General features: G+C 52.5%; 1 protein-coding gene across 1 annotated transcript; it reads right to left on the bottom strand.

Annotated features, from left to right (window-relative positions):
* Nucleotides 1–1,808: 1,808 nt before the first annotated feature.
* On the bottom strand, nucleotides 1,809–23,974 carry SLC13A2 (solute carrier family 13 member 2; the record flags this gene model as incomplete). Its single annotated transcript, XM_080681128.1, has 12 exons — nucleotides 1,809–2,458; nucleotides 2,994–3,131; nucleotides 3,748–3,909; nucleotides 5,027–5,148; nucleotides 5,435–5,523; nucleotides 5,758–5,976; nucleotides 7,652–7,774; nucleotides 7,875–8,055; nucleotides 8,616–8,821; nucleotides 8,930–9,066; nucleotides 9,827–9,955; nucleotides 23,873–23,974. 12 exons carry the CDS (start codon nucleotides 23,972–23,974, stop codon nucleotides 2,300–2,302), a joined length of 1,767 nt encoding a protein of 588 aa, XP_080537254.1. The 3' UTR covers nucleotides 1,809–2,299.
* Nucleotides 23,975–24,346: the final 372 nt, after the last annotated feature.

Raw genomic sequence — 24,346 nt, 5'->3', positions numbered from 1 at the left:
AGTGAAGGGGTGCGGGTGTCCAGGCATGGAAGATACAGACCCTAGCCCCAGCACTGCCCCATCCACCTGCCACAGCCCAGGACGTGTGTGCAGGAAGGCCGAGCTGCTAGGCTGCTTGCACAAACCTGACCTGGGCTGACAGGCCCTTCCTTCAAAGGCTGGCCGGTCCGTGCCGTTTTATTGCCCAGCTAATGACGATGATTAGGTCGACAGGTGCCGCCTGCCTCCCGTCCGCCCTCCTACCTGCTGAGGAGGATGGTTTCTGAGCACCTGGGGGAGGCCTGGCCCCCAAGCTCTGCCAGGGCCCCCACCACAGCTGACCCCTCAACCCTCAGGCCAGCTTTTGTCTACTTCCTCCCCGGAGAAGGCAGGGCCAGCTCAGTCTTTATCCCCTGAGACTGCTGTATGACCTTAGTCCACTCATGACCCTCTCTGGGCAGGACTGAGGGAGACGTGGAGGGCGGGTAGTGGTACGAAGGGTGAGCTGATAACAGTGGACGGGGCGTGTGCCCCTGAGAAGCACACCCCTCTTCCCCAGCCAGGGCTGGACTACCCAACCAGGTCTAGAAGAGAGTGGTGGCAGAGGGTTCTCCTCACAGTGGGGCTGGGCTGCTCCTTAGGGAGCCCTGTGCTGTGGGTAAGCCACTGGCGGAGTCGCACCATCCTGGGTCTGGCCCATTCCCAATGGTGGAGGGGCTTGGCCTGGGGCCTTGTGGGGGTCTCAGTGCGGGGCTGGGTGGGAGCCGTGATTTATGATGTGCTTCATAAATGAGGAATGCCAGCCTGGGGGGCTGGGGTGGGGGTGGGGCCACCTGCCTGACACTCCTCACTCTGCGGGATGTCTGGCATGTCCTGTCAGGATCCCCTGTCCCCCGGGGACAGCCATGTTCTCCTCATGCTGCAGCCCCCTCCCATCGGCGCCTGCCTGCCACCCTTGAACCCCCAGCTCTAGGAGTATTGAATGAAGGCCCAGACCAGGGGGAACCCAGGATGAAATCCTTTCTGGGATTCTCTCTTCACAAATCAGCCCTCTTTTTTATTGGGCATGAGAGTGACGATAGATATCTTTTTTTTCCTCCCACTGCAGCAGGAGGGAACTGGGTGAGACTCTTAGAAACTCCCATCTATGAACTCAAGGCTCACATGCCACTGTCCACAGGAGAGACTTAGGATTGATACAAAGATGAACGTCCAGCCATCCTCATCTCACCTTGCCAGAGAGACAAAACTCAGAGTTCATGAAGGCGGAGGCAGAGGAGGGATGGAGGGGAGCTGGGGAGGCAGAGTGACCCAGAGTGTTGTCGGGTCCTGAACTCTGAAGGCCGTGCCAGTTTTGAACCTGCTGCTGTGAGTCTCGCCTGCATCCTTCTTGCTGCCATTGTAGGTGAGGGTCCGGCTCTGCGGGCACTTAGCACGGGTCAGCCTGCCTCCCCTGGTCTAGTGGGACTGGTTTTTCCGGCTGGAGGAAGGGTCGGTGAGGAATTGGCAGGGGCAGAGGGTTTTATGTAAATACCCAGGGAGTGCTCTGGGAACCGGAGGCCGGTTTTCCCAAAGACACGCAGCGACTGGCAGCTCCCAATTAGCCAGGCCGGGTGATGTCAGTGCTGCTTTCCTGGGTGGCTGCGCCCACTCCGATCAGCCTTGGCAGGGGTCCCTGGCCATTACCTTCTCTCTTGGGTGGGAAGGGTGGCAAGGGGGGCTGCCATACAGGACAAAGGCAGGTACCTTCCGACCATAATCCGCAACCTAGGGCCTGAACCATGTGGTGGACCAGCCCTGGAAAGCGCCGTGAAAAACCATCCCAGACTCTACTGAAAAAGACTTTAATCTACCTAGTATTCGAGCGCTTCCCCCTAACGGGAGAGGCTGGGGTATGTGGGCTGGTCCCAGAGGCTGTTGCCATGGCCACCCAACCTTGAGTTTCAATAAATACAGTATAAAGGGGTCTGGTCACGATCAAGATGGGGAGACCAAGACCTGGGGTGCTAGAAAGGGCACGTTACATTATTTGTGAACTCACATACATGCACTGTTAAACACACACACCTAAGATCATATGCACGCACACAACCCCCCCCCCCCAGACATCCTCACGTGACACAGATTCGTACATTCTATCTACACATTTTCTTCAGGCACACAGGATTGAATGCACACACACATTCCTCAGACACACACGAGGTAATGTACACGTGTGCCATTCTCTCATTGTCTGGCTTGGAGCCTGGGTGTCTCCTCACGACTCAGAGGAGTAGGAACGGCTTGGGTCTTCCTGGTGTTGGCCAGATTGTACCCTGGTCTAGGGGCTAGGCGTGGTGGCGTTCACCATGCAGTGGGTTGCGTTGGGGAAGGCCCAGGAAGGGAAGGTGTTCAGGTTGAAGATGGGGGTGCTCCAGGTGTTGATGGCCAGCATGATGACCAGCACGCCCATGATGTTGAGCAGGAATCCCGCCCGGACCTGGTTTGCAGAGAATCAGTGTGAGTGAGCAGCTGCTGAGCTGGGCCAGCACCCACCCCTTCAGTGTCCACAGGTGCCCAGAAGCTGTCACCAGCAAAACTCGCCCTTGGGAAGTCCTCCCTTGGAAAGTCCTCCCTTGGGAAGTCCTCCCTTGTATCTAACCTGCAGCAAAAGGCAGTGCCCTTGCCTCTGGCTTTACTCCCAGGGCTAAGGGGGGAAGGGAAGCTCTTCATGAGCTTCCCTGATCCTGGGCCTCGTTCCCTCTGAGTCCATCTCCCTGAGAGTGGCTGCTTGGCACTTTAGAACCTTCCCTAAATTCCTCACCCCTTTTTCTTCCTCTCACATGGCTTGGGCCTGGCAGGGCCTAAAGATGCTCGAACTGGGGGTCATATCCCAACCTCCCTGCGTCCCCCACCCCAGACAAGGTCCATTCTCAGCTGAGAATCTCAGGGGCTTCTTGATACTTTGTAGTCCACCAAGATGGGAAGACGGAGCAGAAAGGGGTGCTGAGACATTCGGGGCCCCTGCCACTCACCATATCAGACACTTTGATTCCTCCAAAAGAGAAGACGATGGCATTGGGCGGGGTGGCCACAGGCAGCATGAAGGCCAGGGAGGCGGCCAGAGTGCAAGGGAGCATGACATAGAGAGGGTGGAGGCAGATGGCCTTAGCCTGGAGGGGGAGACAGTGGGCAGAATTGATGGCAGTCCCTATCCCAGAGGGAAAGGTGTGGTTCCCAACACACCTGCTTCCCCCCTTTGAGGGACAACCCCTCCCCGCAACACATACTCTGGGCATGAACCCACCACTTCTGCCAGAAGGTACTGGGTGACCTGGGAAGGGCCCCTTGACCTCTCTGGAGGGAATGACTGTGTGGCCCTGCCCTATGGGGTGTGGTGAGGGGAGGGGCCCATAAAACAGATCTCAAAAGGGCCCCGGGTATCATCAAAGGCTGTGGGAAGGGGCTGGGGACGCTTCGGGGAGCAATTTTACCCCATCACCTCAGGAATGACCAGAGCAGGGGCTGGGCTGGGGAGCTGGGGGAGGCCACCAGTGAGCCCCATCAAGATACTCAAGGGGTGACGTCACCAGGAATGGGATGAATCAGGGGCCAGGGGCCTTGGGGGCCCAAGGTAGCTGGAGAGCCCCGGGAAGCATGGAAGCTCAGAGGTTCCCTTCCGGCAACGAGAGGAGATGCAGACAGGTCACTGAGACCCACAGGTGGGGCCCCTGAGTGGGGTGGACAGGTGGGATGCCTGGAGGAGGCGTGTCTGCTGGGCCAACTCACCATGGAGGCCAGGATGGGCAGGAAGAGTGTCGTGGTGGCCACGTTGCTGGTGCACTCAGTGAAGGTGGCCACCAGGAGGCAGAGGATAAAGGCAATGGCGGGAGGCGACACGCTCTGCAGTGGGGTCAGCTTTTCCCCCAGCCACGCAGACAGGCGTGATTCCTGTGGGCAGAAGAGGGTGGTGTGTAAGAGAGGCTGGGCTGCCTTGGGTCCCAGAGTCCCCCGCTGAGGTTCTGGGAGGGTCACCTTCCTGTCCACACCTCTCTAGATTCTTCAAAATCAAGAGCAGCTTGGGACGGAAGAACCAGCTAGAACCAAGGGGCCCCCTCTCCTGCTTTTGAAGAACAGTTGGGTGTGGGGAGAAGGGTCAGATGAGAAGCTAAGAAAGGGGGCCCAAGGGCCTTCTTGGGAAACCTGGGGCTTGGTGGGAGTAAAGACTTCTCCCGACCTCTCTCAGGAGGTCTCTGGCCAACCTTTGACCTCTAGCCCAGCGGCTCACACAGCAGTTCGAGGAGGGAGAGTGGGGACAGGGAAGAGGCTGGGAAGAGGCTAACAGGCAGGTGAGGACTGTCCACAGGGTCAGAAGAGCTCCGAGGTCTTGTCCTGCCCACTGTAATGCTAGGTTGTGAGCCAATACTGCCTACCCAGCACCCAGCACAGAGCCTGGCACAGTTGATGAACGCTTGATGGATGAACTAACCTTGGACTTAGGAGTCCCCAGCACCAATCCATGACCCAGAGAAGCTGCCTCCTGTCTGCGCAGCGAATGAGCTTAGTGGGAACACTGAGGCCCAGGTGTGCAGGCTCAGGGATTTCTCTCTTGGATGGAGGCTCTGAGAATGATGCCTTTGTCTCCAGAGCCTGGCTGGATGTGATTACAGCGCTCCCTGGTGGTTATAGTAGGCTAACCCTGTCAACCCAAAGCCAACTACTCTCAGGTGCTAAAGACATATTCTCTGTCTGGAAGGGGCGAGGGGGTGGAGTGTGTGCGTCTGTGGAGGGGTGGGGAGGGTGGTCGCGAACAGTCCCTGCCCACCAGAGAAATCTGCCTCCCCTTTGGCTTTGAGAACCCAAGTGGGGAAAGATCCCTTTGGCTTGTTTCTTCTGCCTCTCTCAGATGACACTCGTCTAACCTCTCTCCAGCAGCTGCGAGGCTTGGCCACCAGGGGGTGCCTAAGCAGGGATCAAGTCTCCCCTCCGAGGGACTGAAGCATGGCCCCTCTTTCCCTGCCACAGGGTCTCCCTCAAACAGGCTGGGGAAAGGGCAGGGGTTTCTCACCTCACTGCCCTTGGCCAGGGCAAAGCCACCACCCAGCAGGAAAACGATATTCCAGGGCATTTTCTCATTCACTGTCTTCCAGTTGAGGAGGGCAGGAGGGGCCTTTAGCTTCCCCGGTTTTCCTACTCCCCAGGCAGAAGAGGATGGGTCAGCGAGAGTCAACAGGCCTTCCCTCTCTTCCACTTGGGGCCTCCTCTATGGGTTCCTATCAGAGCTTAATGCATGCGGGAGGGGGACCCCAGTTCTACAATATCCCAACTTTGTCCCTGAGTCCCTGTGTCCTTGATAAGTCACATCAAACTCTCAGGGCTTTGTCTAATCCTGCCAAATATGGTCTAAGAGGCACATTTTATGCTGGAAGGCAGGGGCTGTCCGGAGGCCCTTCCCTGTCCCAGTCCAGGTGCTTACCTGGATTCTGAGTCAGCCCTGGGATCTTGGAGGGCACGATGAACATTATTATGCTGATGAAGATGGCCACTGTCCCATCAGACACCACGCTACAGGTGGGGCAGGGAGGGCAGGCTTAGTGGCTCAGGGCTGCTCAAGGATGTAGGGTGGAGGAGGTGGTGGAGAGGAGCCCCTCCCACCGACAGGCCAACCCCTTCTGGCAAGTGTCCTCTCCCCCACCCTCCAGTGTTACCTTCTGTTCTGCTCTTGGGGCCCTGCTCCCTTCCCTCCTCCTTTAGCTAGGTGAGCCCCTGAAGTATTCCCCTCCCCCCCAGAATGCTCACCTTACCCCCTTGTCATTGGGAAAAGCCAGGTTGCCCCAACCAAGGAAGAAGCCTGGCTCCCGGGTGAACCAGAGCAGGACCAGGAGGACAAAGAGAAAAGTGACGGCCATTTCTGCGAATGTCATGGGGCCCAGCTGCCTGTGCTCTGTTTGGATGACTCGGAGGGCTGCCTGCTGTTGACCTCGTGCCTCCTCGCCCATGCCAAAGTTCTTCCGGAAGCTGCAGGTGGAGGGGCAGGGCAGCTCATGAGGGCCTTGCACCAGGCCGGGGGAACAAGGACCTCTGAGTGCCTGTGATGGAAAGGCTGAGGCTGCAGAGGCCATCCCAGAGGTGTTACACTACGGCCCTGAATCCACCCGTTTCTGGAAGAAGAGCAGAAGCCTTGAGGAGGGGGTCATGAGGAAGAGACAAGGTTGGAGTTGGGGCCCCCCATGGTTGGCCCTGCTCCATTTGCCCCACTGACCCCCTGTCTCTCCAAGGCTTCTCTTGAGCCATGCCCTCCCTTGCCCAGAGTGAGGAGGTCCTAGAGGCCTGGACCCCATGCCTCCTTCTGGCTCTGACTCACTGCTCCCCTCCTCCAACAGCTTTTCAGGAAGTCCTCCCCTCCCTCTCCGACCAGTTCTGGGCATCCTCTGCCAGCCTGAGCCCCACCCTGATTGTCCCCAGAGACACAAAAGGCTTTAGCCCATTTTTGTAGGCCACTTACTTATCTCATGTTCACTTTTCACTTTCACTTGGGCAAATCCCAACTTCCCTTTTGGATGATGACTTCCTCAAGGGCAAGGACCATGTTTCACACATCTTTGAATCCCCCATGGTGCCTGGCACTTTGACTACCATCTTGCCTGTACCAGCCCCCAACCTCAATCCATTCTCCTCACACATGCCCACGTGATTTTTCCAAAGTACAGCAACAAGGCTTTGAGCAGGAAGGGCAAATAACTCATACCATAGTACCACTCATATCACCACTCTTATCCTGTACTCATAGCAGACATGACTAATCAATCACAGACTCTTTCTACTGAGCTCTAGCAAGGTCTCACATTGTTTTCAACTCAGAACTCTAATGACTACAAGTAACGGAGGGTTGTTATTAAGAATAAAACCTATTCACTACTCGGCCTCAAGGACAAAGTCCTAACTCTTTATATGGCACACAAAATCATCCAAAATCCTACCCCCACTTATTCTCTAACTTCATCTCCTGATATTCCTCTTTGTTCTTTAGGTTTCAAACACACCGAACTAGAGTTCTCCCAAACGTATCATGTTCTTTCTTGCCTCCGTGCATTGGTACAAGATGCCTGGGATGCCTTTACCCCATTCTCTACCTGGATGATTTCTAGTTTTACAAGATTCAGTTCTGGCACCATCTCCTCCAGGAGCCTCTGGGACCCCCACTTACCTGAGCTGTGCTCCCTCAGCACCTGGCTTCCCTATGTCATGGCCCCACCATACCATCACCCATCAGAGGGTGAGTTCCAAGGACAGGGACTGCCTTCTGTCTTTTAGTATTTTCAGTGCCTAGCACAGGGCCAGGAATCCAGTAGGGGTACAACAAATTCCCAGTGTGTTCTCATTAAGCACTTACCAAAGGACTGTGGAGTGTTGTGGAATGGGACCTGGCCTGGGCATCAGACCAGCACTGACAAATCTAGTTGTGTACCTCTTTCCTCAAGCCTCAGTTTGCTCATCTGCTAAATGATAATAATACTATTGGTCCAGTAATTACTTCACATGGGGATGGGGGGTTGCCAAGTGCATGGAGGGGCCTTGGGAGGGAGAGGCCTTCTCACTGGGATGGTGATTTTGTCATTTCCACAATGGCTATCTGGGTACCCAGGGGATAAGGGCAGGGACTTGGGCCTCTCTCACCCATTCTGCCACTTACTTGAACCCCAGGAAGAGGAACTGAAGCCACACCCAGGCCAACAGCAGCAAGATGATCATGGCAGGAAAGGCAAAACCGAACCAGGAGGCAAAATTCACCACATTGCCATTGTCGGGGAAGATCCTGAAGAGAGGATGCAGTTGCTGAGTTACATTGCCTGGCGACCACCAGGTCCCGTTCCCCCGCAGTGAGAGTGCAGATGCCCCATCTGTCAGTCACTCACGAGTTGATCTGGCCTTGCAGCACCAGGTTGGGTGTGGTGCCAGTCAATGTGGCAATGCCCCCGATGCTGGCCGAGTAGCACACGCACAGGCTCATGCCCTGGGAAAAGCGGAGCTGTTCCTGGGTCCTCTGTGCCCTTGGCTCCAAAGGACCACGTGGGACAGGGTGGACCTGCCCATTATCTGGGAACAAGGGAGAGCTCAGGTTGGAGAGGGGGTGCAGGTCAGCTCCGGGGATCATGGCTGGAGCGCTGTGGTCCCTGGGGTGCCGGCAGGATGCTTTGTCAGTGAGCAGCCCCGATTACTGTGAGCAGAGGCTGCCTCTAGGCCTGCAAGGGCTCAGCACTCCCTGGAGTCTCAGGTTAGGATGACCTCAGACACCATCTGGCCCAACCTTTCTCTCTTGCTCTCTCTCGGGAAAATGAGGCATAGAAAAGGGCACAGGATTATCCAAACCACACAGGAAGAATGGACCCTGAACCCCTCATGGCCCACCCAGAGTCCAGCTCTCTGCTTGCCAGGGTGACCTGACATCTTGGTTTTCCCAGGACTGCGGGGGTTCCCATGGGACTCTGTTTTAAAATCAGGAAAATCCCAGGAAAACCAGGACAAGTTGGCCACAGCGCTTCTTGCCTCCCTCTTTCCCTAAAAGACCCAAGACGACCAGCCCTGGGAAGGGATGTCTCTCAGAGCCTCCCCACGAGTGGAAGGGTTGGAGCAAGGTCCAGCCTCATCTTTCTCACCAACTATGGTCACTTCCTTCTGGGGGCTTGTCTCCTGAAGTTCGAACGTGGGGTTGTCACTTCCCTCCTTGACGTCCTTGCCCGTGGGTGCCTTGTGTAGCTGCTCCAGGACGGCCTGTGCGATGGGCACCATCATGGCCGTGGTGGCTGTGTTGCTGATCCACATGGACAGGAAGGCAGTGACCATCATGAAGCCCAGCATCAGCCTAGGAACGAACAGACAGACATACTTGTGTTCCAGGGCCCCAGCAGGGATTGGATGCCCAGAATGCCACTGGCCTTGGGTTCTCCTGCCCTGGCTTGTGGGAACTCACAGAGCAGGCCGCACCCCGATGATGAGGAGCACGCGGAGGGCGATGCGCTTGTGCAGATTCCAATGCTCGACAGCAATGGCCACCAGCAGCCCCCCGATGAACAGGATGTTGGTGTCGTTAAAGTACTCGATGCAGACCTGGTAGGCAAGGACAGCTGAGAGGCAGGAAGACCCTGGGGTCTCCTACTGTGCCCCTGGGCTTACAGGGTACAGTCACTGGCATTCCCACAAACAGAAGTTGGTTCCTGGGCTCTTGGAACCAAATGGAAATGGTCTTTGGATTCCGCATTATTTAATATTAACCAGGTTCCTCTCTTCCTGCCAAACTCATTCTTTCTCCCCTCAGGAGTGATTGGGAGGTAGATAATCCAGCCTGAGTCCGCTCACATTTGCAGCCATGGACCGGGAGATGATAATTTAGCGTTGTTTCTAGAAACTAGAGCAGTGGTTCTTAGAACTTGCTAGAAATGAAATGCTTAGGCCCTGCCCCAGATCTACTGAATCAGAAACTCTGGGGTGGGCCCTATGTTTTCACCAGCCCTCCAGTGTAAGGACACTCAAGTTTAAGGGCCACTGAACTAGAGGAATCAAGCTCTTCGGCTGGACTTCAAGGCCCCTTTCCCTCTGTCACCAGGCCTTTCCACCTCCCTGACTTAAGCCTAATCACTCCCCCTTTGAATTAACTCTTGACACCAGCCCCGCACTTGGCACTTCTAGAATGTCCTGCCCCCTTGCCTTCTAGCTAACTCCTCCCTCAGTGCTCTCTGACCTGCAGAGCAGAGACGGGCTGCCTCTGCTGTGGGCCCTGCCTATGGTAAGGCCTCCTGGGTCAGGAGCATCCTAGAGTAGACCCCTTCCTCCCCGGGAACCCTTCTTCCCGTGAACGGAGGAGGCTTACCTCGGAGGCATCCATTATGCCCATCATGGGGAATAGGATGAGAGGGAAGAGGGCAGTGACAGCCAGGGGCAGGGCCTCGACACACCAGAAGAGCGCCATGATGATGATGGTGTAGGCACAGTAGGCTTGCTGTGGGTGTGAGGAGAGTGGCAGAGTTTTTGAAGGGGGCAGGCCTGGGTCCCAAAGTTGTCACCTCCTCCCCCCCGGAGAAGACAGGCTATTTGTAAGGGTGTAGACAGAGCCCGTGAAACCCACAGTCACTGATTTTTGAGCCCAAAGTCCCATTTCAAAATGGAAATAAAAACCAAAGCAAGGCACTCATCACTTTGACCTTGGGGAGGGGCTGGAGAGGCCCCACCCAGCCCAGGGGACTGTGGAGGGCCCAGGTGAGGATCCCTAGATGAGATGGGGGCTGCCAGCCTGGGGCCTGGACAGTGTGGATTCTGCCTGGTACCCAGGCTCTGATCAAGTATTTATTTGTATGATGATTTAATTAGCATTTGTTCTCTCTGTTAGGAGGTAAGCTCCGTGAGGACAGAGTCAGTTTTGTGGCATCCGGATCCTTGGAGCTCAAGACCCAGCAGGCTTCAGAGCAAATCTATTCTTGTTCTGTTTGTTTGTTTCTTTTGTTACTCCTCACCTGAGGATATTTTTAGGGAGAGTGAAAGAGAGAGGGAAAGACAGAAACACTGATGTGAGAGAAACACATCAACTGGTTGCCTCCTGCACCTGGGCCCCGGGCCAAGGAGGATCCTGCAATCGAGGTATGTGCACTTGACTGGAATCGAACCCAGGACCCTTTGGTCTGCAGAGCAATGCTCTATCCACTGAGCCAAACTGGCTAGAGCAGCCGTGGGCAAACTACGGCCCGCGGGCCAGATCCGGCCCGTTCGGCTGTTCTATCAGGCCCGCGGAGCCGAAAGAGCAGAGGGTTCTCTTGCTCTCCCCTCCGCTCCTTTACTTTGAATTTATATTAGTTCACACAAACACTCCATCCATGCTTTTGTTTCGGCCCTCCGGTCCAGTTTAAGAACCCATTGTGGCCCTCGAGTCAAAAAGTTTGCCCACCCCTGGTTTACATTCTTCTTGTTAAAATGTTTGAAATGAATAAAACTATTGAAATAATAAAAATTAAAAAAGACGGTACCCTTTCATGTAATGATGTTTACTTTGAATTTATATTAGTTCACACAAACACTCCATCCATGCTTTTGTTCCGGCCCTCCGGTCCAGTTTAAGAACCCACTGTGGCCCTCGAGTCAAAAAGTTTGCCCACCCCGGGCTAGAGCGAGCAAATCTATTCTTAATAAACAAATCATTGGAGAGTTTGGGGAATGGCTGAGTGTCTCCTTCCTAGCAATCCTGGCATGATCACTGCACTGCACAACTCTAGGAGGCGCCATTCACATTTTATAGAACATGTGAGAGGCGCCCCCCCCCCCCCATCCCTGCTTTGTGCAGGGAATTGTGGGGTAAACCCTGAGTCATAGTCCTGTGAGTCTTTGGGTCCCAGAGGCTCTCCTTTTCATGACGAGGCCTCCAAGTCTAGAGAGGCCTGGCCTCAGGCCTGGAGCAGGAATGGAAGTCAGTCAACCCCTAATGTCAGAGCCATGCCCCCCACCCCCCTACACACACTCATTGACAGAGCCTCTTTGCAGGGCTGGCAGGGAAGGCGGGGGAATCATTAGCCAGAAGGAAGTCTGCGGAAGCGGGGTGCAGAGTGCTCACATCCCAGCCTCCTCAGGGGCACCTGCCAATTCTTTGTTTGCCAAAGGAAAGGGCTGTATGCTGGGGCTAGGAGGCCCTCCTCTCTTACCTGCCTCAATTGCCCTGCCCTTCTTGTTTTCTCCACCTGCTACAGGCTGCGCTCACCCCTTTGTACCTCATGTCCTCAGTACCCTGAAGCTTGGGTTTGGGGTGGTCCCCGGGGGGAAGAAGAAGCTGCTATTTATGGAGCAGTTTTTAGGAGCTGGTTGTTTTTATGTTGTTGCATAAACTCAGACAGCCGTTAGGGTGGGTGTGGTGGTCCCCGTTAGAGATGAGCTTGAGAGGGTAAGTGGCTTGCTTAGGGCTGCAGAACGAGGGAGTGGCAGAGGCAGCATGGGACCCAGGCCAGGTGTCTGGACTGCAGAACTCCAAGAGTTCTCCCATTGTCCACGTAATTGGCGCTCCCGGAGGTGGTAGTGCACTCAGCCCTGCTGGAGAGCCACATCTGTCTGATGCCAGGCTCACTTTCTTTCCAATTAACCTCCACCATCTCTCCTTAACCCACACAAGGACTCCTGGGCTCCAGGGGTGGGGCCACCTTGACCCTTGACCAGAGACCCACTCCTCCCCCAGCAGGAGGCTGATTCTGCTGAAGCTGCAGTTTCCTCAACCATTTTTTCACCTGCAAAGATTGTCCTGGCCAGCTACTCACCCTACCCTGGGGCTAAGGGCAGGCCAGCCCCTCTGGTCCCTGGTGACCCCAAGGAGGGGGGCTGGGGCGGACCATCACTGCTGAATCAGAAGAAAGCTCCGCTAATCACGACAGAAGAAGAACACTGTGGACTACTTTGCGCCAAGCACTGTGCTGTGCTTCAAATGTTTTGTTGTTGTTAATCCTTTGATTTTTTAGAGGGAAAGAAAAACTAATATTTTGGAGAGGAAGAGACAGAAACATCGATGTGAGAGAGGCACATCAATTGGCTGCCTCCCGCACTTGTCTGACTAGGGCCAGGGATATGCCTGCAACCAAGGTACATGCCCTTGACCGGAATCAAACCCACCGGGGTCCCTTCAGTCCACAAGCCGAAGCTCTATCCACTGAGCCAAACCAGCTAGGGTGCTTCGATGTTTTTAATTGTATTTAGTTGCTCTGTGAGGTAATGACTATTGTTCCCATTTCACAGATAACAAACAAATGCACAAATACATTAAGCAAATGTCTCGAAGTCACACAAGTAAGTGGAGAAGGTAGGCCATCTGGTTCTTGAGCCCCAGCTTTTACCTTCTACCCTGATTCCTTGCATTTGAGGGGTGTTCCCAGCTTCAGGCTTGGTGTGGCCACTGGGGTGCATTGGGCTTTATGTACATTGGGGCCTGCCATTTCCTGTTGCCTGGCTCTGGGCAAGTTCCTTCACTTCTGAGAACCCATTTCCGCACTCCAAAGGGAGCTGTTAATAGTCAAACCAGCCCCTGTGAACTCCAGGGTGTTCAATCTGTGCCCCCCTTTCCCCATTACAATGTCTCTGTGTCCCTCTCCATGTCTGTCTATCTGTCTCTGGACCAAAACCCAAAACTGGTTTCACAGTTCCATCCAGGAGCCTTCCTTGGCCAGGGGGCTGTGGCTCCGGGTTCCCCTCCCACCTTCCTGGGGAGTCTGTCCAGCTGTAGCCTCAGGACTTGCTGACCTGCCCTTCCTGATTCATGGGGTTCTTCACTGGGATGTGGAATTCCAAAAACCTGTAAAGTCTGATCTGAAAACAATTTCACTTTTCTGCTAACATCTAACTAAGGTTGTGAATGTAGGCAACAAAACCATACAACTGTGAATGGCGCCATTGGTGATTTTGTCCCAGATGTTTGACTGGCTGTTAGCTACTAGATACCCACACAAATCAGCTGCCACAGTTATCTCAACGTAGCGTTTGACATCCATCACTACTTTGAAATTATGATAGTTATGACACCAACACTAGATCTTATTCCATGCATTCATGAAGAAGAACCTAAATTTCTGAATTGCAATGAATTATTTTCATATCGTGATAACTGGATTTCAAAAGCATTGCTTTCCTTTGTAATCTGCACATTTTATTTTGTGCATTTCAGAGCAATCTCCTGAGAAGGGCCCACAGTTGTCACCAGACAACCAAAGGCAGTCATGGCTCAGAAATGGGTTGAAATCCCTAAGGAGAGAGAAAGAAAATAATTACCTCCTACTAACCCCTGTGGCCTCCCTGAATTACCTTGGGAATTTTCTAAACTTCTTCTTTTTTTTTTTTAAAATATATTTTTATTGATTTCAGAGAGGAAGAGAGAGGGATAGAGAGTTAGAAACATCGATCAGCTGCCTCCTGCATGCTCCCTACTGGGGATGTGCCCGCAACCAAGGTACATGCCCTTGACCGGAATCAAACCCGGGACCCTTCAGTCCGCAGGCCGACACTATATCCACTGAGCCACACCGGTCAAGGTGGGAATTTTCTAAACTTCTAGGCCCACCCCTGTGTGAGAGGGAGCAGGGGTCTCTGCTAGTCCCAGCAATGCAGAGGTGAGGCAGGGCTGAGCTGGAGTGGAGGTTACAGTGACCTGCAGAGCCAGGGGGGTGCTTTACACACATTTTCTTGCTTATTGGTTGGACCTTGGAGTACTTGGGTTTGAGGTCAGGGAGCTGTTTGTGTTCTGAGTCAGTTGCCAGCCCCTGGGTACCCACTGAGGAGAGCTCCCTGGGGATCCTTTTCCCTTGGTCCCACGTGTGTCCTATGTCAAGGTCAATATCCACACCTTTAGAAATGAGAACTTGGGAATCAAACCTGTTCATCAGATACTCATTCAATAAACACCATCCCCCTCCAGGTCTCCAATCCTGCTGGATCTATGCCTCAGTGCTCCCATTTACTTCTCTCCAGCTCTGGGCCAGCAGCCTGGTCCAAGCCTCAGCATTTCTCACCGGGATCCCAGCAGTAGCCTCCTTGTTCACTTCCTAGTTTCCCCCTCACCCTTGAAATCTCTTCCTGCTGCGGTCAGAGTGATCTTGAGGCGCAAATCTGTTTAATCCACCGTCAACCTCCCACCCAACATGCACACACTCACCTCAAAGCAGCTCATATCCCTTCAGGGTTTCCTGCTGCTCTTAGGAGAAGTTCAGGGCTAGTCTGTACCTCTCCTCCTTTTTCTTTTTTGCTGCAGCCACAGTGGCCCTCTTTCAGTTCCTCAAATGCTTCATTGTCCCTGTAGCCACAGGGCCTTGGCACATAATTTCTTCTCTTCCCGCCCACTTTGCCCAGCTGATGTCTACTCAGTTTTGAAATCTCAAATATTTCTTTTGAGGGAAGCCTCTATGGCTTCCAGGCTGGGGTATAGTCAACATATTTTTGCACCCTAAGCCCCTGTACCTCCTCTGCATAGCACTCATCAACATCTGTAATGCAACATTTAGTTTCATGAATTTCTTGATTACCATCAGTCTTTGTCCTCAGACCATACTCTCCAGGGAGCAGGGTCCAAGTCTGTTTCTGCTACCCCAGGAGGGTGTCTGGCATCCAGCGGGAGCTGACACTCTGAATGAATGAGTGTTGGACGCTAGAGGTACAGACATGGGTCAGGCCCAGCCCTGGCCCTCAGGGAGTCTGAGTGTGAGCTGGCCCATAAGGCCATGGCTAGGCGGGCTGCCCTGCAAAGCCAACAGTGGACAGAAGAAATAAACCCTCCCACCCAATATACACACCCTAACCTCAAAGCAGCTCATATCCCTTCAGAGTTTCCCGCTGAACATTTAGTTTCACGAATTTCTTGATTACTATCAAGAAATGTTTACTCAGCGGGCTGGCAGCTTGCTTCTTTTGTGAAGGGAAACACAGGTCAGAGTTCAGAAAACCTGCATACCCAAAACCAGCTTTACTGCTGTGTGTCCTTGGGCAGGTTACTTACCTCCTCTCAGCCTTTTTCTTTTTTTTGATAAGCAACACTGAGCATTCCCAGCTGTACACACATGTATCTCTTTTATGAGGTTTCCTTATCAACAAATCAGAGAAACACCCACTTTGCTAGGTTATTAGAAGGATGAGGGATGTGAATATGTAGCAATAAGCTGTAAAGGACTGTGGATGGCAGTGAGCAGGTGGCAGGGTTGGCATTGGGACAGAAAAGTGTTCTTGGGCTTCTGGGAAATCAGGGTGAATGCAAGAGGTACACATGAAGATGAAGGTGCCAGGGAATCCAGGGCAGACTCTGGACCCTAGGTGTGGGCAAGGTGTGGGATATGCGGGCATTACGGCCTTTACCCGTTATGGGTGCAGAGCGGCCTGTGGCTGTTGGGCAGAAGCAAATATGCCCACAGTCTCAGAAGTGTCACAACTTATTTCTCCTGGTGATTGAAGGTTAACCCGGGGGTGGGGATGGGCTAGCACAGAGCGGGCCACTCCCACTGCCCCGGGCAAGTAGGGATGTTGCTGGCAGCAAGCACTTCTGGGTCTAGAGAGTGAGGCGAGGCATTGGGTGGCAGCCTGCCAAGCATCATTGCAAAGGAGAGACCAGAGAGTAGGATCGTAGGAGAAGGGGCCCCTTCCCTGAGCCTCCCTCCTTCTAGGCGGAGGAAGGCTTCCAGAGAGGAGACACTGAGGGGGTACTGAGGGATGAATAGGAGTTTAGTGAGTGGGGAAAAGGTGTTGGGGTGAGGAAGTTAGCACAGAGGGAACAGAATGAGGCATAAAAGATCAAGATGAATTCTCCGAAGGGCACAATGCTTGGAAAGATCCTTGCCTGCCCTGGGAGGGATCAAGGACTTTATCAAGAAGATAGGGGTGGAAAAGGGAGGCTCTTGAAGGGTTTTAAGCAGAGAGAGTGATATGGTTGGGTTAGTGTTTCTATTAAAAGATTAAACTGATGCTATCATATGTGATTTAAAAAATATGTATACAAATATATATATATACACTTCTTAGAATAATGTTTTTAAACTCTTAGAATAATGTTTTTAAATGCATTTAATAAAATGCATAGTGCCCTGGCCAGTGTGGCTAAGTTGGTTTGAGTGTTGTCCCATGCACCAAAAAGTTGTAGGTTCGATCCTGGTTGGGGCACCTACGGGAGACAACCGATCAATGTGTGTGTCTCTCTCCCTTTCTATCTCTAAAAAACAAATTAAAAAAAAATACATAGGATTATAAAGAAAACCAACTACATTGAAATACAGTGATTAAAATATTAAAAAAATGGGTAAGATAGTGATATATGTGACTTTTTCTTAGTTAATAAGACCATCACTGGCTAACAGCTACTGTAATTGCAAAGTCATGATGAACATAAACAATATTTCGAGGTACTGGCAACATCTCTAATGTGATGTAAAAATATTTGTGATTTCTTCTTTACTGGTGGCAAAGTCAAAACTGTCATTATACTATTGTGATTTGTTGTCTACATTCATAACTGAAGGAAATGCTACATTTTCTTTTGAGGTATTGACAATAAAATGTAATTTTTGCCATCCAAGTCCACAGATATCCTGAGTTGTCCCCACAGATCCCCATGGGTGTGGAGTCCCTGCTCTGGAGCACAGACACCATGCTGGTCGCCAGGACTGCCCGCAGAAAGGGCACTGGGGCAGAGGGTGGGAGGGGGCCTCTCCACTTCCCTTTTTTGTGTGCTTTGAATTTAGTACAAGGCGCATGTATCACCTAAATCAATCATGGAAAGATGAAAATAAGGAGTTCACACCTGCTATAGCATGGCAGATGGATCAGAAGACACAAGCTGGGAGGCAGGGAGGCCACAGGAGGGAGTGCTAGGGGTCCCGGGGGGAGATGACAGGGCCTCAGAGCAGGTCATGGCAATGGAGATGGAGAAAGAGGATGGACTCTAGAGATGTTAGGAGTTGGAAGACAAAGGTTTGGGTGGTGGCTGATGAGTTGGGTAGGAGGAACGGGAGGAGGAATACCCGCGGGGGCCTGTCTTGGGTGTCCGAATGACAGTGACCACAAGGAGAGAAGCTAGGCTGAAGAGACTTGGGAGAGGAGGTACAGAGTGGGCTAGGGGTGTGTGATACCCTTTCTAGGAATAATAGGCCCATGCCAAATGACTAAAACCTTTGAAAGACTGATATACAAAGGGAACAATGGCCAGTCCACATATAAAAATGCAACCTCTGCAGGAACCAGCCCAGGCAGCCGAACCACAGCCTCTGTAACAGTTGGCCCCAGTCAGGACTCACTCAATGACCACCAGCTTCCCTCATTTTTGCCCTCCACTCTCTACCCCCACTTCCAACTCAGGACCAACCAGTGAAAGCCAAATGTGCTCCCCTAACCAATGACATAGGATGCCCTGCTTCTAGTTAGCACCCCTCCCTGCTTCCCCCTGCCAACGCCTCTAATCAGGGAACACCTGAGGCCTTCCCCTTTTCCATCCTAAAGTGTCCCCAGCCCCTGCCTGCCTTTGAGACTCTGCCAAAAGCAAGTGATGGTGGCTGACTCCCTTCCTATTCTTTGCCTGATCTCATTTGGGTTGTCTTGTTTATCCCTGCACCTTAATGGTTATGAATTTGTTGCATCACCTTCTGCTCTAAGAGGCTGAAGGGAAACAATGGGTTTCTGAGTGTCAGAGAAAACAGAAGTGGGGAGAGTCCTGAGCTCACAGTCTGAGCTGGTGCCAGGCCTGCCTGTGTCCACTGAAGAGCCAAACAACAGGAGGAGTGATGATGAGTGAGGCATTCCCACACTCCTCCGTGCATGTGAGCCTCACACAGCCCTGCACCTCACTGCTGGGTTACATCCAGGAAACGGTACAGTTGAAGCTTCTTCCTGACCTTCACTTAGCAGGTGCCAAAAAGCTGGGACACCATTTGGTAATCTGGGGACAAAGTTCAAGTTGGGGAACTTTTTCTCTCTATTCCAGAGATTCCCCTGGCCCTGGAAGCTGGCTTCTTCTTCTAATTCTACTCCCATGTACCCCAGAAGCCAGAAGATTTGTCTACGCATAGTCCCAGTGCTGCTTGGGGTCACATTTAGGGGCCACACCTCACTGTTCTGGTGGGAGTGACCAGAGACACCTCGCCTTCCGTTTCATAGGAATCACTGAGGACCACAGTGGCTCGTTTAAACAAAAGAAGTCATCTATGGAAAAGAAGCCAGGCATCTCCACAGGGCCCGAGACTAATTGTATTTTCCAGGGGCTAGAGACATTCAGACAAGAGGCCAAGGGCACAGGGAGTCATCCAAGTGCCAGATACTCTATACATTCAGGTTATCACATTTCATCCTGACACTAGCCCCTTAGGGGTGAGAGGCTTGGATAAGGTCACACGGCTGTACATGCTGCAGAGTGGATTTTGACCCACAGCTGCCTTGCTCCCAAATCCCTGTCTTGTTCCCTGGACTCTGCCTTCTCAACCAAGAGCCAGGAAGTTTCTAAAGATGAAGGCGGGTCTCAGAAGTGAGGTCCAAATTCCTCGTACAGTCTTCATGCCCACAGTGAATTACCTGAGTCCTGAGTCTGTCTCTGGGGTTCAGGAATAGCTTGCAATAGGGCATTTTAGTTACACAGGTTTCTAAGTGTGTGTGGGTGGGCACACATACTGGTCTTAGGAGTACAGGTGATTCAGATTAAGAAATTCTACCTATTGTTCTCACCGTAAACATAATATAGATTTTAGCTGAGCTCTGTCCTGGCAGACACTGCGCCACTGGGAGACTGTTTTTAGGTCCCCTTGGGTCCTGGGAGGCATTTGTATTTTTTATTTGAATTTTACCAGCTGATTGATCCCTGAGCAAATATTTGCCCCTCATGTGTAAAACCCCCACTGCTTCCCCTAGCCTTGGAAGGCTGCCATAGGCTGACCTCTTCCCACCTCTCTAACCTGAACTTAAGCCATCTTCTCCTCACGGAGGCCCCCATGCCACAGTGGCCCTGTTATCCCTCCACCTTCCAAGCTCAGCCCTGGCCTCAGGCCTTGGCACGTGTGTTCTGCCTGGACAGCTTTTTGCCCAGAGCAGTGCTTGGTTGGCTGTTCCCTGCCATTCTGGTCCTAGTGTAAATATCACCACCCAGGAGGCCTTCCTTGACCATCCCATCTATAGCAGTCCCTCCCGAAGCCACAGTCACTGCCTGCTGCATGGTTTTCACAGCACGGACAATATATGCTTTTTGTGTGTCTCTCCACGCCCCCTCCCCACCACCAAACCTAAACAGTGCCTATCACACAGTATGTGTTCCTTAGGAAGTAAATGAATGGATGGATGGATGGATGGATGGATGGATGAATGAATGAATGGATGTATGATTTCTGGCAGACTGATGATGCTTCTTCACTCTGCTTGTAGGTTCAGGAGAGTAGTGAGAAGGCCTCAGGCCCCATGGTCCCCCATCTGCTGGGACCACCAGATGGCGAGCATTTCAAGGATTCTGTAGCGATTCCTCTAACACACCTACTAGTTCCAGCCCCTATACTTGTGTTCCTGCAGTCCCTTCACCTGGCCTTCCCTCTACAGATGCCCCTGACTGTTGGAATCTCACTCAGCCTTCAAGGCCCAACTCAAATGTCACCTGCCTCGATCCTCCCTTATCCCAGCTGGAAGGATTTTCTCTCTCCTCTGAGCTCCTGCAGCCATCTGCTATACCTCTGTGTAAACACATGCTCCTCTACACTGAGAGCAACTCGAGGGCAGCAGGTCTGTATTCCTTTCTGGTAACCTGCAGCACAGAGCAGGAGCTCAACAGACATCCAGAATGATCAACAGAGGACAGTTTGGCTGACAGCTGGATGGGCATGAGGGTAGATGGCTCAGAACATGACTCACAGCAGGGCCATCACCCTGCACCCCTGGACAGTCTCAGAGACCCCAAGATCAGGTTCCAGTCCACTCTGTGCCTTTTTCTAGCTGGGACTTTAGGCAAATCACTTTACTACTCTGGGTCTAAATTTGCATGTCTGTAAAATGGACCCAATAGTAGTAACTTCACAGTAACTCAGAAGTTATTTGGAGAAATAAATGGATTAGTGCTTTGAAGTGCTTGGCACAATGACTAGCATACAAAAAGAGCCCTCCATAGATACCAACTATTGTTATATGGACACAAGTCTGAGCCTAGTCTGGAACTCCTTCTTCCCAGGTCAGAGGCCAGGGGCATGGAGGTAAGCTCGGGCCTCACCACAGAGGGCAGGGATGCAGCAGGAATTCAGGACAGGGCCCTCTTTGTCCACATTCATTCATTCATTCATTTGACAGTTATTTGTTGAGCACCTACTATGTGCCAGGCACTGGGGATTCTGAATGGAAAAAGACAAAGTCCCTGTCCTCATGAAGCCTGCATTCTAGTAGAGGAAGTCAGAGAATAAATAAAAAATAAACAAATGCATCATTTCAGACAGTGAAAGTCCTATAAATAAAATCACAGCATTTTGTAATAAGGAGTGAGTGGGTGTGGTCCGAGAAGGCTTTTCTGAGGAAGTGGATTTAAGCTGAAACCTAAGGAATGAGAAGGAGGCATTTGGGAGAAGAACATTCCAGGCAGGGAGATAAGCAAGTTGAGGAGCAGAGAGAAAGCCAGTGGGGCTGGAGCAGAGTGGACAGGAGGTAGGACATCGGGCATGGGGACCAAGAGGTCTGCATGGGGTGGAGCTCAGGGACTCGGGGCTGCCATAGAGGGTTTGGAATTTAAGTTTGATGGGAAGCCTGTAAGGGGTTTTAAGCAGGGCAGTGATGATTTTATGTTTTGAAAAGACCCGGCAGTGGAGTGAAGAATGGTATGGGGAGGGAAAAGAATAGGTGAGAAACAATGGTGACCCAAACGACAGAGAAGGCAGTGGGAAGTGATCACATTCAAAGTATTTTTGAGTCAACAGGACCTGCTGGTGCGTGTGGAAATGACAGAAAGAGAGGAATCAGCAATGGCTTCAAGGTAGATGTTCGACTCTACATGGATGAGTAAGACTGCAGGAGGAGCCAGCTGGGAAAGATGGGCCATGAGGGTTTTGTTTTGGACGTGTAAAGTGTGTGCTGCGGAAGAGAGAATATTCAGGTGGAAGTGTCTAGTGTGAATTGGATAACACAAGGTTCGAGGTTAGGGCTGGGGTTACGGATTGGGGAATCATCAGCATAGAGTCGCTTTTTAAAGCAGGAGTCAGCAAAGGCTCACATGGGGGAGGGTATGTGAATTGGGAGGAGGAGCCAGGAAAGTGGCTGAGTGAGGAGGAGAACCAGGAGGAGGTGTCGCCAAAGCCAAAAGAGGAGAGCATTGCAAAGAGGGGTGACCAGCTGTGACAAATGCTGCTGAGGGGTTGAGGAGGGCGAGCATGGACAGGGCTTTGGTGACATGGAAGCTGGTGGGGACCTGACAAGAGCTCTCGGGGTGGGTAGCCTCGGAGACTGGAGCTGTCTGAGGAGAGACGTGTGCAGGGCAGACAGTCTCTGAGGCCTTCTCTGTGGGAGAGGGAAGACAAAGGAGGCATATGTGGAGGGGATGTGGGGTCCAAGGAGGGTTTGCTTGTTTTTGTTGTTCTTTTCAAGATATATATTTTAGTTGATTTCAGAGAGGAAGGGAGAGAGAGCATAGAAACATCAATGATTGATTGGCTACCTCCTGCAGGCCCCACACTAGGGATCGAGTCCATAACCTGGGCATGTGCCCTGACCGGGAATCGAACCATGGCCTCCTGATTCATAGGTCGACACTCAACCACTGAGCCACGCCAGCTGGAGGGTTGCTTGTTTTTTAAGATGCGAGATATTACAGCACGTGTGTATGCTAGTGGGAGAGATCAGGCAGAGAAGGGGAACTTGAGGTAGGAGAGAGATAGAGTAATTACATGAGCAAAGTCCTTGAGGGGCTGGCCTCCATAGATAGGACTGGGACAGTTTGAGTCAGGACAGGGAGGCAGCAGGGCTGGGTGCAGCACAAGGCAGACAGAGGCTCCTGCCTCATTGCACTCCCACCCGGAAGCCTGGCTTCTAGCACTGACCCAGGCTTTCCTGTGTGACCTTGGGCAAGTTACCGAGTCTTTCTGGGCTGTGCTTTCCTGGGGGTAAAGTGAGAATCCCAGGTCCTGTCTGTCATCTCTCCCGGGGTTCACACACTTGGCCCAGCCTGTCTGAAAACCCATCTGAGGGATTCCCAGTACAGAGATGCCACTGACTTTGGCCTGAGACCAGGGTCATCTCAAAGGTCAGCCAACTTGTCACTTAGCAAGTGTCAGGGGCCCCGGGGTTGTGCCCTTTTATCCCCAGTCTCTCACCCCTTTGGAACAGCATGAATAAAAAGCCTGCCTCGCCCAGCTGCAGTGGCTCAGTGGTTGAGTGTCGACATATGAACCAGGGGGTCACAGTTCGATTTGTGGTCAGGGCACATGCCCAGGTTGCAGGCTCGATCCTCGGTAGGGGGTGCGCAGGAGGCAGCCAATCAATGATTCTCTCTCATCATTGATGTTTCTATCTCTCTCTCTCCCTCTCCCTTCCTCTCTGAAATCAATTAAAAAATATATTTTTAAAAGCCTTCCTCAATTTCCCTATCTGTGACAAAAGGAAGCCAGTGGCTCCGTGGGCAGTCCGGGGGCTGTTGTCCCAGCCTCCAAGAGGCAGTGGGTAGAGAGAAGATAACACAGGCTTTGGAACTAGATCACACCCCAGCTCTGCCACTTTTTAATTGTGTGACCTGCCAGAGGGAAAGATTTACTGTGACGCTTGAGTTCCAGGCCCTTGTCCCCAAGCCCTGTGCTAATTTTAGGTTTATAATTTTGTGTTCTTTTACGTATAAGAGCCGCCCCCCCAAGTGCATAATATCTGGGGTGGGGGGAGGCAGGGAGCAGTAGCACCTCCCCCTCCACCCAGGGTGTCTATAATGCCCATTGGCAAAGTCCCACCCCTCCTCCTCAGCAGACTTAGCCCTTAGGATCACAGGTGAGTACCTTCTCTTTCTGTTTATGTTCTTAATGGCAAAAACTGCCTGAGGCCAGCTTCATCCTACTCCCTTTCCATCCCCTCCAGCAGCTAGCCCTGCTCATTAGCCACTAAGCTTACCCAGGGCAGTGTGGGCACATAGTAGGCAGATAACCCCATCTGCTTCCACCTGCATCTCTTTTACTGAACTGGCTTCCTGGCTCCCAAGGCAGTAGATGCCAAATGCACCTAAGCAATTCACCTTGGGCCTGTACTACTGGGTGCCAAGCAAAAGCCCCCTTTGACCTTTTAACCCTTATTCCTCAGGAGGACCAGGAGATTATTACAGTCTCACTTCCAGGCTAGGAGAGTCAGTAGGTTATGCTGGTCTTAAGGATTCCCAACCCTGGCCCAAACAGTCCCTCTCCTGCCCCCTTAGAGCTTCTGTGTGCCCAGAACCCCAAGTCCTTACCTTGGTGGGGATGAGGATGGGCAGAGGCAGCAGGATAATGGGCAGGAGGTACACAAACAGGTAGAAGCGATAGGCCCACAGGCCCTGCCAGCAGGTGGCCATGGTGTGGACCCTGGAGTGCTGCTGGAGCCACCGTCTCTCTGGAATCCAGGGAACTGAAGAACTGACTGAGCAGGTAGCTGGCCGGGGCAGGCTTATATAAAGCCCGTGGAGTGTTAACCATTGACCCACCCTGGCAATCAGAGTGTTTTTGGAGTCCGGGGGAGAGAGTAAGGAGGAGGGACTTGTAGGAGGTATAAAGATCAGGAAGACTTTGCAAGGAAAGGGAGGAGGGTGAGATCAAGGAGTAAAAGCTTCAGGTTCTTTCAAGGAGTGAGGCCCAGAGTTAACCCCTTCTGTGCGTGCCGGCTGGGAAGGGCCGCTGGGAGGAGCTGGGGAAGGAAGGGTGCCTGGGAGGCTGCCGAGCTGGCCTCC

This window comes from Plecotus auritus (genome assembly GCF_963455305.1).
Source record: "Plecotus auritus genome assembly, chromosome: 7".
Classification (NCBI taxonomy): domain Eukaryota; kingdom Metazoa; phylum Chordata; class Mammalia; order Chiroptera; family Vespertilionidae; genus Plecotus; species Plecotus auritus.
The sequence above is the reverse complement of the archived record's forward strand: the minus strand, read 5'-3'. Positions and strand labels throughout refer to the sequence as shown.